At 41.3% G+C, this 18,275-nt stretch overlaps 2 protein-coding genes across 12 annotated transcripts in view; one reads left to right on the plus strand and one right to left on the minus strand.

Moving 5' to 3' along the window:
* The first annotated feature begins 302 nt into the window (after nt 1–302).
* SRP14 (signal recognition particle 14) lies at nt 303–18,209 on the plus strand. 2 transcript variants are annotated; one of them, XM_045900367.3, is made up of 5 exons: nt 303–458; nt 598–670; nt 1,205–1,317; nt 3,159–3,191; nt 3,655–4,042. In XM_045900367.3, exons 1-5 carry the CDS (start codon nt 435–437, stop codon nt 3,742–3,744), a joined length of 333 nt encoding a protein of 110 aa, XP_045756323.1. In that variant the 5' UTR covers nt 303–434; the 3' UTR covers nt 3,745–4,042. The 2 variants fall into 2 exon arrangements, with proteins under 2 accessions (XP_045756323.1, XP_054369592.1); XM_054513617.2 differs by lacking the exon at nt 3,655–4,042 and adding an exon at nt 13,425–18,209 and having other exon boundaries at nt 348–458.
* Nucleotides 12,996–18,275, minus strand: part of EIF2AK4 (eukaryotic translation initiation factor 2 alpha kinase 4) — a 109,015-nt gene continuing 103,735 nt past the window's right edge. For 8 of the 10 annotated variants that reach the window (XR_010405060.1, XR_010405058.1, XM_045900373.3 and 5 more), the window contains 4 exons: nt 16,793–16,861; nt 16,231–16,275; nt 13,773–13,891; nt 12,996–13,218 (listed from right to left, as the gene is read on the minus strand). Coding sequence is in view for 8 of the 10 variants with exons in the window: in XM_045900373.3 (XP_045756329.1) it covers nt 13,161–13,218; nt 13,773–13,891; nt 16,231–16,275; nt 16,793–16,861 (291 nt within the window). In the remaining 2 variants the exon portion in view is untranslated. The remainder of the gene's footprint in view (nt 13,219–13,772; nt 13,892–16,230; nt 16,276–16,792; nt 16,862–18,275) is intronic. The other 2 variants (XM_064570689.1, XM_045900372.3) reach the window with 2 other exon arrangements.

The following is an 18,275-nucleotide window of genomic DNA, read 5'->3' on the forward strand; positions in this document are numbered from 1 at the left end:
TAAATTAATTTACTCTTCACAACCACACTCTGAATTGGATACCGTTTTTATCACAGGCTCAGGAAACGGAAGCACTGAGCTGTTAGGTAATTTGCCCAACATACAACTGAATATACTAGAGGTATACTACAGGTCTCCATCAAAGCCCTCTTTCGCGCTCCCTCGCTCCCTCACACTGACGCGAGCGAGAGAACTTCCAAGCCGCTGAAACCCCTGGCCGCCCGAAGGCCCTACAGCTGGTCAGTCTACGCGGGCGGGGGGGCGGGGGGTGGCGCAGAGCGCAGGCGCTGGCGGAGGGAGAGGAGAGAACGGAGGCAGGGATTGGTGGAAGAGAGTTGCAATCTAATAGCGGAAGTCCCGCCCATTCTGGGCGAAAGCTTCCGGCTCTAATTGCTTGGGCCCTATGCTGACGCAGGGGAGCTAGCGGTGCCGGAATGGTGCTGCTGGAGAGCGAGCAGGTAAAGCCGGAGGGTCGGCTGAGGGACGGATATAGTTTGGGGCTTAGCTGGGGGGCCTCTGCCTTCTACTGCGGGAGGGACTGGGACTTGACGGGGCGAGGATTTGGGACTGCTTAACGGGGCCCGGCTTGTGTTCCAGTTCCTGACGGAGCTGACCAGACTCTTCCAGAAGTGCCGGTTGTCGGGCAGCGTGTTCATCACACTGAAGAAGTGTAAGCAGCTGTAGACGCGGCAAGGCCAGAAGGAATTTGGGAGGCCGAGCAACGCCCCGGCCGGGGTGCCCAGTGTCCCGGGGTGCCCAGTGTCGGGAACCGAGGGCGGAGTCTGTCTGCCGCGCATCCCCGCCTTCCCCCATCTTCCTCCCCCCGTACTGGGAACATTCAGGGCTGGGGGACCTGAGCATTAGGGAATGTGGCGCGTGCGACACCCCAGCATTTAGCTACCCAAGCTGGTTCTGGTTACAGTGTGCACCAATCAGAGAGGGCTTCTTGCGGGGAGGGGGGGCGGTCAAGGATCCCAAACCCCCGCCACCATTAGTGAGATTTCATCTGCTTTGCAATTACTGTGTTCCCGTTGTGGAAATGGCAAGTAGTTTCCCAAGGTTTGGCCAAATTTGATGTAGTTAACAGATCTAGAGCAGTGGAGATGAATTGGGTATCGTCTTCATATCCCCTCCCTACTTATTAACGTCTTGTCTACCTGTTAACGTTTGTGGCTCTGTTCACCAGGATGTGTTTTTCATGCAGATGATGGTCGAACTAAACCCATTCCAAGGAAAGGTTCTGTAGAGGGCTTTGAGCCCTCAGACAACAAGTGTCTGTTAAGAGCTACTGATGGGAAAAAGAAGATCAGCACTGTGGTGAGTTGGATTCCTGATAGTACAATTTTGGAGAGGGAAGACTTGAACTTAACTGAGGTTGGGCATATCTGAACCAGGTTTTTGTAAGGCTAGTAAGGGTGTAGCTCCCCAGCTGTTTCAGGATCAGGGCCACCTTTTATTACCCTAGTAGTAGGAAATTCAAGAGCAAAATTAAGTTGAAGAAGCAAAATACTCGTTGGTTCTACTGAAGTTTTGTTTTTTTTTTTAAAGATTTTATTTATTTATTTGAGAGAGAGAGAATGAGATAGAGAGAGAGCATGAGAGGGGGGAGGGTCAGAAGGAGAAGCAGACTCCCCGCCAAGCAGGGAGCCCCATGCGGGACTCGATCCCGGGACTCCAGGATCATGACCTGAGCCGAAGGCAGTCGCTTAACCAACTGAGCCACCCAGGCGCCCCTCTACTGAAGTTTTTGTGGAAATAAAATTAGCATATTAATCCTTACACATGGTGGCATTGTAAGGAGCAGTTGGCATAAATATTTGATTCTTAATTCCCTTACTGGGTTGGACCTTCAGTGAACAGTTTCTTGGTACCAGATGATTTTACTTGTAAGCTGATAATTTGCTTGAGTTTGTGGTTGACATAGCAAGCATGTAGCTGTATAGTAGGCCTGGTACTAACAAACAGAGAATATGAATTTAGTAAGCAGCCCTAGTGTTCCCTTTCAAGGTGGAGGTTGAATGTGGCAAAGCAATAGACTTTCTGGATTCTGAATGAATGCTTCTTTACTTTGCTGGAGCAGAACCAGACTGCTCTTCAGTCACATCAGGATAGGACATTCATGAGAATGTAGACCATAATTAGTTAAGTCTCCCTTTACCAGTTATCTTGAGAGGACTTTTATAGTAAAGCAAATGTAATGTGGTTTTATTTTATTTATTTTTTTAAAGATTTTATTTATTTATTTGGCAGAGAGATAGAAAGAGAGCACAAGTAGGCAGAGCAGCAGGGAGAAGCAGGCTCTCCGCTGAGCAGGGAGTCTGATGTGGGTCCCAATCCCAGGACCCTGGGATCGTGACCTGAGCCGAAGCAGACGCTTAACGGACTGAGCCATCCAGGCACCCCAAACTTATGTGGTTTTAAAAAATGAACTTGGGTATCATGAGATGTGAAAACCTTGGGAATCTTCAGAAGTAGAATTTCTCTTGTGGTAGCTTGCATTTTGCTTAAATAGGCCTGAATTAATGGAAGGTAGGTTTAAAATAAGATGAGGAGGGAGTAGTTTAAATATATCTTGCACAAAAGATTAAAATGAAGTTCTCTGACCTCTCTGGAATCCAGGGAGAAAGTCAGTGCCATGTGTATAAGAAATTTCAGAGGTGAGAAACTTAACTTCTTTAGGATCCCCCTTCTGCCTCTTGCCCTTCTTGGTACAATTCTTATGAGGAAAAAAGTGCAGAGCTGATTTGCTTCTTTCTCAGGCAAAGTAAAGTGGAGGAGAAGAATAGCTGTTAGTGTATTATGACCCCTGAAGTTGGAAAGATGTATTTTAAAGATTATGATGTTGTTGGGGTGCCTGAGTGGCTCAGTTGATTAAGTGGCTGCCTTCGGCTCAGGTCATGATCCCGGGGTCCTGGGATCGAGCCCCACATCGGGCTCCCTGCTCAGCGGAGAGCCTGCTTCTCCCTCTCCCTCTGCCTGCCTCTCTGCCTACTTGCGCTCTCTCTCTATCTCTCTGTCAAATAAATAAATAAAACCTTTAAAAAAAAAAAAGATTATGATGTTGTTTTAATGGGGCTTTTGAGTTATTGCCTGTGGTGAGACAGAGGATTCCTATATGGGTAATAGAGGTGCACCTTTTTTTTCTTTCCCTTTTCCAGGTGAGCTCCAAAGAAGTGAACAAGTTTCAGATGGTGAGTTTCTGGTGTTCCCTGTATGCCCTTTCTCAGGGCAAGAGTGAGCACAAAATTGAACACTGTGTCAAGAATGATATTTCTTATGTTTTGCCAGTACTTTGAGTAAAAGCTGCCAGGGTTTGATTTTTTACTTTCAACACTGGTATTGTCTTCCTTTTTAGTTTTTAAAGGTAGATTTTGCATTAAGCTTCAGATTTGTTCTATCTATAGTATAGTTAAACAAGAAGTTGCCTATGGTTTTCCCTTTTTGGTTAAAAAATGTCGGAAGCTGCTGTAATGTGAGGGTGTGTTTTCCTTTTACACCATTTTGCATAGGATACAAATATCCCACGGTATTACATGCTTTATCAGGTAGATAGCCTTTCTAATATTGACTACTCTAAATTCATTGTGGAAATGGGGGCAGCTGCTCCACCGATTTGCAACTCTTCCCACTAAGTTCGTGCTGTGTGTCTTTTAGGCTTACTCAAACCTATTGAGAGCTAACATGGATGGGCTGAAGAAGAGGGACAAAAAGAGCAAGAGTAAGAAGAGCAAAGCAGCACAGTGAAGGGCACCAGATATCCTTCTTTGACCAACTAACTACCGAATTACTATTTTTCCTTTGGTTATTACTTTTGGCCACAAAGCTAGGTTTCTGGTTCCCCTATAGAAACTTTTCATGTGAGATGAGGGTCATTTTGGATGGAAGAAGGGCTGCAGTGTTTACAGGATAGTTGTAAGAAGCCAAGTTTATTTTAGAATTGGCTGATTGGTCTGTGTTGTATTGTTGTATATCCTGGGATTATAAAGTCTCTGTAGCCATCTGTGTGACGAAAAATGGATCATTAAACCTGTATTTATCTGCACTGACGATCTCTTATTTATTACTTTTCCCACCCCCTATCAATAGTTTCTGGCAATAATTACTAATTCTGGAGTGTTATGATTATGAATAGGCTTTACCCCTATGTTCTAGGTTATTGGTATTAAAACCTGACAGTTTGGGGCACAAGGATGGCTCAGTCGGTTAAGTGTCATACTTTTGGTTTCAGCTCAGGTTGTGATCTTAGGGTCGTGAGATTGAGTCCCACGTTGGGCTCCAAGCTTAGTGCAGAGTCTGCTTGATTTTCTCTGCCTCTCCCTCTCCCTGTAACCCTCTCCCCCACTCATGCAGTCTATCTCTCTCAAATAAAATCTTTTTTTTTTTTAAGATTTTATTTATTTATTTGAGAGAGAGAGACACAGATTGTGAGAGCACGAGCAGGGAGAGGGAGAAACAGGCTCCCCTCTGAGAAGGGAGCCTGACATGGGGCTCAATTCCAGGACTCTGGGGTCATGACCTGAGCTGAAGGCAGATGCTTAACCAACTGAGCCACCCAGGCACCCCTCAAATAAAATCTTTAAAAAAAAAAAAAAAGACAGTTTTATAAAAAGTTGTATTCTTCCCAACTGGCTGTATAATTTAACATCCTTGTTCCTTTTGCAAATTTGAATGCATTCTCATAGCCAAATGAGACTTTGCTTAATCACCTTAAGGATAAGCACATTACAGAATCAGCAGGAATAATGATTCCAAGTTAAATATGATACTGTATTTCTTTAAGCCCTTTGGTTGGGACATTTTCTTTTTGGTTGGGACATTTTCTTTTTGGGGGGTGGGGGGAAGAATATTTTACTTTTTTCAAGAGCGCAGGTTGCAAGATGGGTTATTGGGTAATCTCTACTAGATTTCTTAATACCTGCATCCAAATGAAAAATTTTTTTAAAATTCCAGTATAGGCGCCTGGGTGGCTCAGTTGGTTAAGCGACTGCCTTCGGCTCAGGTCATGATCCTGGAGTCCCTGGATCGAGTCCCACATCGGGCTCCCTGCTCGGCAGGGAGTCTGCTTCTCCCTCTGACCCTCCCCCCTCTCATGTGCTCTCTCTCTCTCTCTCGTTCTCTCTCTCTCAAATAAATAAAATCTTTAAAAAAAAATAAAATAAAATAAAATAAAATAAAATAAAATTCCAGTATAGTTAACATACAGTGTTACAGTAAGTTTAGGTGTACAACATAGTGATTCAGCAATGCTATCGGTACTCATTAGGATAAGTGAATTTTTAATCCCCTTCAACTATTTCACCCATCTCCCCACCAACCTCCCCTCTGATAACCATCAGTTTGTTCCCTATAGTTAAGAGTCTGTTTTTTGGTTTTTCTTTGTTTTGGTTTTGTTTTGGTTTGTTTCTTAAATTCCACATATGAGTATGAGAACATGGTATATGTCTTTCTCTGACTTATTTCACTTAGCATTATACTCTAGCTCTGCCCATGTTGTTGCAAATGGTAGGATTTCATTCTTTTTTATGGCTGAGTAATACTCCACTGTGTATAGTTATACTACTTCTTTATCCACTCACCTACTGATGGACACTTGGGCTGCTTCCATACTTTGGCTGTTGTAAATAATGCTGCAATAAACCTAGGGGTGCATGTACCTTTTCAAATTAGTGTTTTTGTATTCGTTGGGTAAATTCCCAGTAGTGCAATTACTGGATCATATGGTAGTTCTTTTTTAATTTTTTGAGGAAACTCCATACTGTTTTCCCCAGTAGCTGCACCAGTTTGCATTCCCACCAACAGTGCATGAGGGTTCCTTTTTCTCCACATCATTGCCAATACTTATTTCTTGTGTTTTTGATTTTAGTCATTCTGACTGGTTGGAGGTGATATATATCTCATTGTGGTTTTAATGTGCATTTCCCTGACGAGTGATGTTGAGCATTTTTAATTTGTCTTTTGGCCATCTGTATGTCTTCTTTGGAGAAATGTCTATTCATATTTTATGTCCATTATTTATTTATTTATTTTTTATTCTTATGTTAATCCCCATATATTACATCATTAGTTTTAGATGAAGTGTTCCATGATTCATTGTTTGTGCATAACACCCAGTGCTCCATGCAGAACGTGCCCTCCTCAATACCCATCACCAGGCTAACCCATCCTCCTAAACCTCTAGAACCCTCAGTTTGTTTTTCAGAGTCCATTGTCTCTCATGGTTTGTCTACCCCTCTGATTCCCCCCCTTCATTCTTCCCCTCCTGCTATCTTCTTCTTTTTTTTTTTTCCTTAACATATATTGCATTATTTGTTTCAGAGGTACAGATCTGAGATTCAACAGTCTTGCACAATTCACAGTGCTTACCAGAGCACATACCCTCCCCAGTGTCTATCACCCAGTCACCCCATCCCTCCCACCCCACCCCCCACTCCAGCAACCCTCAGTTTGTTTCCTACAATTTATGTCCATTTTTAATTGGATTATATGGGGTTTTTTGGTGTTATGTAAGCTCTTTATATATTTTGGATACTAACCCTTTATCTGATATGTCATTTACAAACATCTTCTCCCATTCTTTAGGTTGTCTTTTAGTTTTGTTGACTGTTACCTTTGCTGTGCAGAAGCTCTGTATTTTGATGTAGTCCCAATAGTTTATTTTTGCTTTTATTTCCCTTGCCTCGGGAGACATATCTAGAAAAATGTTGCTATGGAAAATGTCAGAGAAATTACTAGTTGTGCTCTCATCTAGGACTTTTGTGGTTTCGGGTCTCACAATTAAGGTCCTTAATCCATTTTGAGTTTATTTTTGTGTATGGTATAAGAAAGTGGTCTACTTTTCTCAACACCATTTGTTGAAGAGACTTTCCCATTACATTATCATGTATCTTTGTCAAAGATTAATTGACTATACAATCATGGGTTTATTTCTGGGCTCTCTATTCTCTTCCATTGATCTGTATGTCTATACGGTCCGTACTATACTGTTTTGATTACTACAGCCTTGTAAGTGTATCTTAAAATCTGAGATTATGGTATGTCCCAGCTTTTTTTGTTCTTTCTCACAATTGCTTTGGCTATTTTGGTTTCTTTTATGGTTCCATACAAATTTTAGGATTGTTCTAGTTCTATGAAAAATACTGTTTGGGGGCGCCTGGGTGGCTCAGTCGTTAAGTGTCTGCCTTCAGCTCAGGTCATGATCCTAGGGTCCTGGGATCGAGTCCCACATCTGGCTCCCTGCTCGGCAGGAAGCCTGCTTCTCCCTCTCCTACTCCCCCTGCTTGTGTTCCTGCTTTCGCTATCTCTCTTCTCTCTCAAATAAACAAATAAAATCTTTAAAAAAAAAAAAAGAAAATACTGTTGGTATTTTGATAGAGATGGCATTAAATCCGTAGATTGCTTTGGGTAGTGTGGGCATCTTAACAGTATTTGTTCTTCCAATCCATAAGCATGGAATATCTTTCCATTTGTTTGTGTCATCTTCAATTTCTTTCATTAGTGTTTTATAGTTTTCAGAATATAGGTCTTTCTTCTCCTTGGTTAAGTTTATTCCTAGGTATTTTGTTATTTTTGGTGCAATTGTAAATGGGATTGTTTTCTTAGTTTCTCTTTCTGTTAATTCATTGTTAGTGTATAGAAGTGCAATGGATTTCTGTATATTGATTTTGTATCCTGCGACCTTACTGAATTCATTAATCAGTTCTAGTAGTTTTTTAGTGGAGTCTTTAGGGTTTTCTATATAGTAGTATCATGACATCTGCAAGTAGTGAATAAAGTTTTACTTTCTTGGGGCACTTGGGTGGCTCAGTTGCTTAAGTGTCTGCCTTCAGCTCAGGTCATGATTCCGGTGTCTTAGAATTGAGCCCAGCCCCGCATCAGGTTCCCTGCTCAGCGGGGAGCCAGCTTCTCCCCATCTCCCCCCAACGCTCATGTGCTGCTCTCTAATAAACTTAAAAAAAAAAAAAGTTTTACTTTCTTACAAATTTGGATGCCTTTTATTTCTTTTTTTGTCTGATTGCTGTAACTGGGACTTCCAGTACTAAGTTGAATAAAAGTGGTGAGAACGGACATCCATGTCTTTTTCCTAGTCTTATAGGAAAAGCTCTCATGTTTTCACCATTGAGTATGTTGTTAGGTGTGGGTTTTTCATATATGGCCTTTATTATGTTGAAGTATGTTCCCTCTAAACCTGTCTGTTGAGGATTTTTATCATGAATGGATGTTTTACTTTGTCAAATGCTTTTTCTGCATTTATTGAAATGATCATATGTTTTTTATCCATTCTCTTGTTGATGTGATGTATCACATTGGTTCATATGTGCATACTGAACCACTTTTGCATCCCAGGAATAAATCCCACTTAATCGTGGTGAATGATTTTTTTTAAATCATTATTGTTGATTCAGTTTGCTTATATTTTGTTGAGGATATTTACATCTATGTTCATTAGAGATATTGGCCTATAGTTCTCTTTTTTTGTGGTGTTTTGTTTGTTTCGTTTAAGTTGCTCCAAGCCTAGCATGGAGCCCAGCGGGGGCTTGAACTCATGACCCAGTGATCGAGACCTGAGCTGAGATTAGGAGTCAGATGCTTAACCAACTGAGCCACCAATGTGCCCCATGTTGACTTTTTTGATTACTGATTTAATTTCATTGCTGGTAAGTGGTCTGTTCAAATTCTCTATTTCTTCCTGATTTAGTTTGGGAGGTTATATGTTTCTAAAAATGTATCCATTTCTTCTAGGTTGTCTTAATTGGTTGGCATTTAATTTTCATAGTATTGTCTTATAATCCTTTGTATTTCTGCGCGGTTATTTCTCCTCTTCCATTTCTGATTTTGGAATCCTTTTTTTTTTTTAATGAGTTTGGCTAAATGTTTATCAATTTTGTTATCTTTTCAAAGAACAAGCTCCTCACTTCATTGATCTTTTCTATTGTTTTAGTTTCTTTTTCGTTTATTTCTGCTCTAACCTTTATTATTTCCTTCTTGGTTTGGGGTTTTGTTTATTCTTTCTAGCTCCTTTAGGTGTAAGCTTAGGTTATTTGAGAATTTTCTTGCTTTTTGATGTAGACCTGTATTGCTGTAAACTTCCCACTTACAACTGCTTTTGCCACACTCTGAAGATTTTGGACCATTGTATTTTCACTTTCATTTGTTTCCATGTATTTTTTTGTTTCCTTTTTGATTTTGTGGTTGACCCATTCACTGTTGAGTAGCATGTTATTTAGCTTCCATGTATTTGTGCTCTTTGCAGATTTTTTTTCTTTTTTTTTTTAAAGATCTTATTTATTTGGCAGAGAGAGAGAGAGCGCACAAGCAGGGGGAGCAGCAGGCAGAGGGAGAAGCAGGCTCCCTGCTGAGCAGGGAGCCCGATGCGGGGCTCGATCCCAGGACCCTGGTATCATGACCTGAGCCGAAGGCAGATGCTTAACCCACTGAGCCACCCAGGCGCCCCTCTTTCCAGGAAGATTTTATCTTGTTGAGTTCTAGTAACATAGCATTGTGATTGGAAAAGATGCATGGTATAACTTATTTGTTGAGGCTTGTTTTGTGGCCTAATATGTGATCGCTTCTGGAGAGTGTTCCATGTGCACTTGAGCAGAATGTGTATTTTGGTGTTTTAGGATAGAATGGTCGGAATATATCTGTTAGATCCATCTTGTCCAGTGTATCATTCAAAACCAGTTTCCTTGATTTTCTATTTGGATGATCTGTTAATATAAGTGGGGTGTTAAAGTCCCGTACTGTTACTGTATTACTCTTGATTGCTTCCTTTGTTATTACCTGCTCTATGTATTTGGGTGCTTCCATGTTGGGTGCATAGTTTTGTTACATCCTCTTGTTGGATTGTCCGTTTATTATTATGTAGTGCCCCTCTTCATCTCGTTAAAGTCTTTTTTTTTTTTAAGACTTTTTTTTTTTAAGATTTTATTTATTTATTTGACAGAGAGAGCACAAGCACAGGGAGCAGCAGAGGGAGAGGGAGAAGTAGGCTCCCCACACTGAGCAGGGAGCCCGACGTGGGGCTCGATCCCAGGACCCTGGGATCATGACCTGAGCCGAAAGCAGACGCCTAACCAACTGAGCCACCCAGGTGCCCCATGATTTTATTTGAGAGAGAGAGAGACTGCGGGGTTGTGGGGAGGGACAGAGGCAGAGAGGGAGGGAGCGAGAATCCCAAGAAGACTGTGCTGAGCACAGAGCCCAGCACAGGGCTCCATCTAATGACCCTGAGATCACGACCTGAGCCGAAACCAAGAGTCAGACACTTAATAACCCAGGTGTGACCCAGGTGCCCTAATATTCTTTGTTTTAAAGTCTATTTTGTCCCATGTAAGGATTGCAAACCTCCCCCCCCCCCCTTTGTTTTCACTTCCATTTGCGTAAGTGCTTTTCCATCCCTTCACTTTCAACCTGCAGGTGTCTGGGACTGAAATGAGTGTCTTGTAGGCAGCATGTTGATGGGTCTTGCTTTTTTATCCATCTATCACCCTTTGTCTTTTGATTAATCCATTTGCAAAGTAATTATTGATAGTTATATACTTACTGCCATTTTGTTACTTACTTTTATTTAAATTCGAGTTAGTTGGGGCGCCTGGGTGGCTCAGTCATTAAGCATCTGCCTTCGGCTCAGGTCACGATTCCAGGGTCCTGGGATCGAGCCCCACATAACGCTCCCTGCTCAGCGGGAGGCCTGCTTCTCCCTCTCCCACTCCCCCTGCTTGTGTTCCCTCTCTCGCTGTCTCTCTGTCAAATAAATAAAAGCTTAGGAAAAAAAAAAAAGAGTTACTTATGGTTTGGGGCACCTGGGTGGCTCAGTCGGTTAAGTGTCTGCCTTTGGCTCAGGTCATGATCCTGGAGTCTGGGGATTCAGCCCCACGTCAGCCTCCCTGTTTAGCAGGGAGTTGGCTTCTCCCTCTCCTTCTGCCCTTCCCCCCACTTGTGCTCATGGTCTCTCAAATTAAAAAAAAATCTTCTTTAAAAAAGTCACTTATGGTTTGCCTCCTGTTTTTATTTTTCCTTCCCTTCCCCTATGTTCATGTGTTTGGTTTCTTAAATTCCACGTATGCGTGAAATCATGTATTTGTCTTTCTCTGACTTGACTTAGCATCCTACACTCTAGTTCCATCCAGTGTTGCAAATGGCAAGATTTCATTCTTTTTGATGACTAATACCCTATTGTGTATATATACCATATCTTCTTCATTCAAAAATTGATGGAAATTTGGGTTCTTTCCATAATTTGGCTATGGTTGATAGTGCTGCTGTAAACATTGGGGTGCGTGTGCCCCTTCAAATCAGCATTTTTGAACCCTTTGGATAAATACCTACTAGTGCAATTGCTGGGTCGAAGTGTAGTTCTATTTTTAACTATTTTTTTTTTAAAGATTTATTTATTTGACAGAGAGAGACACAGCGAGAGAGGGAACACAAGCAGGGGAAGTGGGAGAGGGAGAAGCAGGCTTCCTGCCGAGCAGGGAGCCCGATGCAGGGCTCGATCCCAGGACCCTGGGACCACGACCTGAGCTGAAGGCAGATGTTTAACGATTGAGCCACCCAGGTGCCCCTATTTTTAACTATTTGAGGAACCTCCATACTGTTTTCCAGAGTGGCTACACCAGTTTGCATTCCCACTAACAGTGCAGAAGTGTTCTTTTTCTGCATCCTTGCCAACATGTGTTGTTTCCTGAGTTGTTAATTTTAGCCATTTTGACTTGTGTGAGGTAGTATCACACTGTGGTTTTGATTTGTATTTCCCTGATGATGAGTGATGTTGAACATTTTTTCATGTGTCTGTTAGTCCTCTGTGTGTCGTCTTTGGAGAAATGTCTGTTCATGTCTTCTGTACATTTCTTAACTGGATTATTTTTGGGGTGTTAATTTTGATGAGTTCTTTATAGATTCTGGATACTAGCCCTTTCTCCAGTATGTCATATGCAAATATCTTCTCCCAGTCCGTTGGTTGCCTTTTAGTTTTGTTGCTTGTTTCCTTCATTGTACAGAAGCTTTTTATCCTGATGAGGTCCCAATAGTTCATTTTTGCTTTTGTTTCCCTTGCCTCTGGAGATGTGTCTAGTAAGAAGTTGCTATGGCTGAGGTCAAAGACTTTGCTCCCTGGTATGTCCTCTAGTATTTTGATGGTTTCCTGTCTTACATTTAGGTCTTTCAACCATTTTGAATTTATTTTTGTGTATGGTTTTGTTACTTATTTTATGGTTGTTTTTGTAGTTCTTGGTTTCTTTCCTCTCTTGCGCTCTTCTCTCATGTTTTTGCAGGCTTTCCTTAGTGATATTCTTTTCTCTGTTTTTTGCCTATCTATTACTGGTTTTTGATTTGTGGTTACCATTAGGTTAGTATCTAACCTCTTAAGTATATAGCAATCTATATTAAGTTGACGTTCACTTAAGTTTGAACCCATTCTTTATTCCTCTCCCTACCACAATTCTAGGTATATGGTGTCATACTTTACATCCTTTTTTGCTGTTTCTCCCTTGACTAATTTTTACAGATATACTTAATTGCTTTGGTGCTTCCTACCCTTCTTGTGCCTGTTATGATTTTTCCTGTCCACTGAGTCCTCTTTAACACTTCTTGTAGGGCTGATTCAGTGGTCGTGAATTCCTTTAACTTTTGAGAAACTCTTTATCCAGCAAGGCTATCATTCAGAATAGAAGAGAGAGAGTATTCTTGGCTGCAGGCTTTTTCCTTTAAGCACTTTGAATTTATCACGGCACTCCCTTCTGCTCAAAGTTTCTGCTGAAAAATGAGCTGATAGCTTTACAAGGCTATGTAAGTGTTTTCTCTTGCTTTAAAATTCTCTTCATTACTACTTTGTGTCTTGATGTGGATCTTTTTGGGTTGACTTGTTGGGGGTGGTTTGGGCATTTCCTTAGTCATTAGAATTAAGGGAAAAACATGGCTATTTTCTTGTGTTCTAGCTCCACAAAACCTTCAGAGTTAAGAGATTTGCAACTTAAAAGCAGCAGATATATGAAAGCTTATTATGTTCAAAAAGATAAATTTATATATTATACATGAAAAACTTACAAAGCTCAACTTTGTAGGACAGCTTCTTACAATGTAAAGTTAAAATTACAATAACTGTACAGCATTTCGTAGTATAAGCTCCTGTCTTAGAACAAGATAACGACCATTCTTTAGGATTAAAATAAGATCCGGTAGTAGTCATCTCTGTAGCTGTACAGGAATAGCACAGACACCCTGCGAAAGAGTGAAGGTAAGATCAGTATACTGGGTGGTGAACAAAGTTAAAAACAAGTTATTTTTAGAACACTTAACTGTAAGAGTTTAGTTTAAAAAAAGATGGAAGGCTAGTGACTGAAAAAAATGACATGTTACAGAAGCTTTGACTGGCACGGGGTCTGTATGTAAGGCCCTACATAAGGGGAACCCCGGTCACCTCACAGGTTTTCTGGTCGCCTTTGAAGCAGATGGCAACATGAATGACCGGCATTCTGACAAGAGGACCTGCAGCAAAGCAGTCACAGCAGTTCCCTTTCATGCAGACACTGCTAGGAGTTACCTGGGTGATGAAAATTTTAAGTGGGACAGCTACTCCTGGCAATGCTGTGTTTTGTTATTGACAAATTGTGACTGTGATTCATAGTCCTGAACAAGATTTACTGATATCAAGTGCAGTTCTGACATAATGGTTTATCAGCCATCAAACCTCAACAAGACAATAAAATGTGTCACTTTAAACCCCTTGAATTTTAACCCATATTGAAACCTGCACTACTTTAGCAATAACTTACTTTTTTTCCACTTTGATCTTATAAATTTCATCACAGACTAATTTGAGGTATCTCTGCTTTGGCAGGCGTGACAGCAGCTGCTTCACGGTTGTGTTAAATGCCTGTGCGTCAGCATCCCACTGGGAAAAAAAGAGATAAGACTTGGTAACAGCTACTAATGTTTATTAACTGGCTTTTCCTGGGTCACTGATGAAATGCCAGTGCCATCCCCCCGTGTACTGAAAATAAAACCAGTTATAGATAGAAGTGGTGGGGCGACTGCTGGGGTTCTTCCTTTGAAGCATCAATTTTCTTTACAGCAAGACCCCTTATTAGATCCTGATTAGCAAAGCTGCAGCCGCAGTGTGCTACTGTGACTTTAGACCAGTTATTTCTGCCCATTCATTTTGTGGAAAATGGAAATAACACCTCTGTGCCTCCATCTGAGTGGCTCATAAAGCAGTAATAGCCAGCACAGTGGTATATATGCTTATTTACAAGACCACAATAGAAAATGTAGGAAATGTTACTTCTGGGGCAAAGTTCATTTATTTCATCTAATTTAATCGAAATGCTCTGGATAGACAAAGTATTCTTTAATAGGATGTTAAAAAATCCTCTGCAGCTGTGATTATAATTCATTATCTTTGCTATTAAGAATGCTTATTCACGCAGCATGAACACTACATCAAAAACTAATGAAGTACTGTACGGTGACTAACATGATAAAAAAAATGCTTATTCAAACTTTTTAAAGTTACTAGGCTATTTGATAAGAAGGCTACCCATAAAGAACTTTTTAAATCCAGTATGGTTAACACGCAGTATTATTAGTTTCAGGTGTACAATACAGTGATTCAGTAATTCTGTGTATTTACTCCCTGTTCATCATGAGAAGTGTACTCTTTAATCCCCATCACCTATTTACCTATCCCCCCACCCACCTCCCTTCTGGAAATCATCAGTTTATTCTCTATAGTTAAGAGTGTTTCTTGGGGTGCCTGGGTGGCTCAGTCGTTGAGCGTCTGCCTTCGGCTCGGGTCATGATCCCAGGGTCCTGGGATCGAGTCCCACATCGGGTTCCCTCCTCGGCGGGAGGCCTGCTCTCCCTCTCCCACTCCCGGGGCTTGTGTTCCTGCTCTCGCTGTCTCTGTCTCTGTCAAATAAATAAATAAAATCTTAAAAAAAAAAAAGAGTGTTTCTTGGTTTGTCTTTTTATTCCTTTGCTCATTTTGTTTCTTAAATTCCACATATGAGTGAAATCATATGGTATTTGTCTTTCTCTGGCTTATTCCACTTAGCATTCTAGTCTCTAGCTCCAACCATGTTGTTGCAAATGGCAGGATTTCATTCTTTTTTATGGCTGAATAACTTTCCATTGTGTGTGTATATATATGTGTGTATGTGTATGTGTATACACACACCCATCCCCACATCTTTATCCATTCATTTATCAGTGGACATCTGGGCTGCTTCCATAATTTGGCTATTGTAAATAATGCTGCTATAAACATAGGGGTGCGTGTATCTCTTTGAATTAGTGTTTTGTATTTTTTGAGTAAATACCCAGTAGTGCAATTACTGAATTGTAGAGTAGCTCCATTTTTAACTTTTTGAGAAACCTCCATACTATTTTCCACAGTATTTGCACCAGTTTGCATTCCCACCAACAGTGCACTAGGGTTCCTATTTATTTCTCCACATCCTCTCCAACACTTGTTGTTTCTTGTGTTGTTGATTTTAGCCATTCTGACGGATGTGAAGTGATATCCCATTGTAATTTTGATTTGTATCTCCCTGATGAGGAGTGATGTTGAACATCTTTTCATATGTCTGTTGGCCATCTGTATCCTTTCATGTCTTCTGCCCATTTTTAATTGGATTATTTGTTTTCTGTGCTACCCACAAAAAATTTTTATATAATGACCTCAGTTTTTACAAAAATATCTTCCATATAGTTCTAGATCTATATAAGCTTCCCTAGTTGAAATGAAGGTCTGAGGCAGCATTGTATAGTAGTTAGGAATACAGATTCCCCTAGCCTGCCTAAGTTCAAATCCTGGCTCTGCTAGCATTACTAGTAGGTTGACCTTGAGTAAGATATTTAACGTCTCTTCCATACTCCATAAAATGTAAAATGCTTTGGCTTCCGTTTATCTATATAATGGGCATAACGGTAGCTACCTCTCGAGGTTGTTATGATTATGCTTAGAGCAAGGCCTGCCAGAGCCTGACACACGATAAATGTACGAGGTGTTAAAATAATCTCTGAAACTTAGAAGTCACTAGAAAAGTATGATTCTCTCAAAATCTGATTTAGTAATATCTATGTCACATAAAAGGAACAATAATTAAATTCCTGGAACTGCCCAAAAGTATCACTAAGAAAATAATGCCATTTTCAGTTATGTTTTGGCAAATTAACAGCAAAACTTTGGAATTTTAAAGGCCCCAATGCACAAGAGCTCATCTTGCTTACCTCTAATGATAAAAACTGTAAGATTGTTTCTTTGGGTAGATCCACCTGTTGATACACAAAGATGTATGTCATCTGTCAGGGGACCTAGGCAGCACATACTGACTTGTCACAATAGTGTCACCCTGGATGGAGCAACATGCAGCCGGGCTTGCAGAGTCTGGGACGCTGCTGTGCTCTATCAAATCGGGCACACGTACGGGAACCGCGGAGAGGTAAGATGTCAACGCTGGTGGACAGATTCCCTCAGAGGCTTGCTGTTGCTGCCATACTCCATGGATTTTTAATAAGGCAAAAGTCTGAAGCATTTTAGAAAAATGGTGATTTTGGTTTTGACTCACCCTGCGCCCCATCTTTCAGAGGAAGAAAACAGGAGAAACAAATACAAAACCTTTCATTTTCTCCCCCGTTTTTACAGATTTAGATTACATGTGGTTCGCATCAGTGATAAAAGGTCTGCATCCCCATACTGTGCACAGGGAGCAAAAATGCCCTGACCTCTGAGGAAATGACTTTGATGACAGGGACACAGGCAGTCCTCAAAACGTTAAAGAGAGCAACTTACAGCCAAAATTTCAATTTCACTGCTTTTCTGATGTAAGTTGGCAAGGGAGGCCTGAAGTCGTGTTTGTACCTAAACAAGAAGACGACTTGTCAGAATTCAGAACCTGTCAACACAAACCATCTTTCTTGCCATTTTATTTCCTATTGTAGTAAACAATCACGAGTGACAAACTAAGGCCTAGAAGGGCTCCCAAAGCTTATCTAAGGACTTGAAAAGATGAGTGCCCAGCCTCTCCTGATCTCGAGATTTTATAGCCTGATTTTAGATTTTATTTATTTATTTGACAGAGACAGCTAGAAAGGGAACACAAGCACGGGTAGTGGGAGAGGGAGAAGCAGGCTCCTGGCTGAGCAGGGAGCCCGATGCGGGGCTCGATCCCAGGACCCTGGGATCATGACCTGAGCCGAAGGCAGACGCTTAACGACTGAGCCACCCAGGCGCCCCTATAGCCTGTTTTGATAATTTAATAACCCACCTACTTATTTCTTTATAATTTTAAAATGACACCTAAAACCTCAGAGCACTGAAACTGCATGTGGAAGCATGGGGATTTTGGTATTAAGCTAAATTTGGAAAAAGGGGAAGGTGACATCAATGAGGACATGGAACTGAAATATGGTAATAGATGAATGCAGCAGAAAGATGTCAAAATAAGTTGCCATCCACTATACTGAGAAACAGCTAGGAGTGCATACAAAAATGAGGTAACTTAATCTTTTGTATTTCAATCTAATCACATTTATTTTAAAGATTTATTTATTAGAGAGAGAGCAGCAGACTCTGCTGAGTGTGGTGCCTGGCTCGGGGCTTGATCTCAAACCCTGAGATCATGACTTGAGCTGAAATCAAGAGTCAGGAAACAACCGACTGAGCTACGCAGGTGCCCCTCTAATCCCATTTCTAAATAATGACTGCTCTAACACCCACTTGCCAAGTGAGGCCAGTGTCCTGACTGAGCTCATTAGCTGGAGGATTGCCCTGATCTTTCCTCCCTATTTAAATCCTTCAGGGATCCCCCTCCAGGAAACCTTCATCTATCATCCAAGCAGACACTGATCTCCACCCTGCCCCTATGTCCAACACTCACCTTCAGTGTATCTAATTCAGCATTCTGTTATTGCTCTTCTGTTGTTCTCTAACTGTATACTACATATGCTTCTAAGGTTAAAAGCTCCTTGAGGATTGGGGCGCCTGGTGGCTCAGATGGTTAAGCGTCTGTCTTTGGCTTGGGTCATGATCCCGGGGTTCTGGGATCAAGCCCCACATTAGGCTCCTGGCTGGGCAGGGAGCCTGCTTCTCCCTCTCCTGCTCCCCCTGCTCATGATCTCTCTCTCTCTCTCTGGATCTCTGTGTCTCAAATGAACAAATAAAATCTTAGGGGAAAAAAAAAAAAACTCTGAGGATTGGGGCCATGCCATATGTCTTTTAAATTTTATGTGGCATTTCACACAGAATCAGGTAGATAGCAAATACCAAAAACATG

The sequence above is a fragment of the Mirounga angustirostris genome, unplaced genomic scaffold (genome assembly GCF_029215605.1).
Source record: "Mirounga angustirostris isolate CCGP_5_RB_7025 unplaced genomic scaffold, mMirAng1.0.hap1 SCAF_9, whole genome shotgun sequence".
In the NCBI taxonomy this organism is placed as follows: Eukaryota; Metazoa; Chordata; class Mammalia; order Carnivora; family Phocidae; genus Mirounga; species Mirounga angustirostris.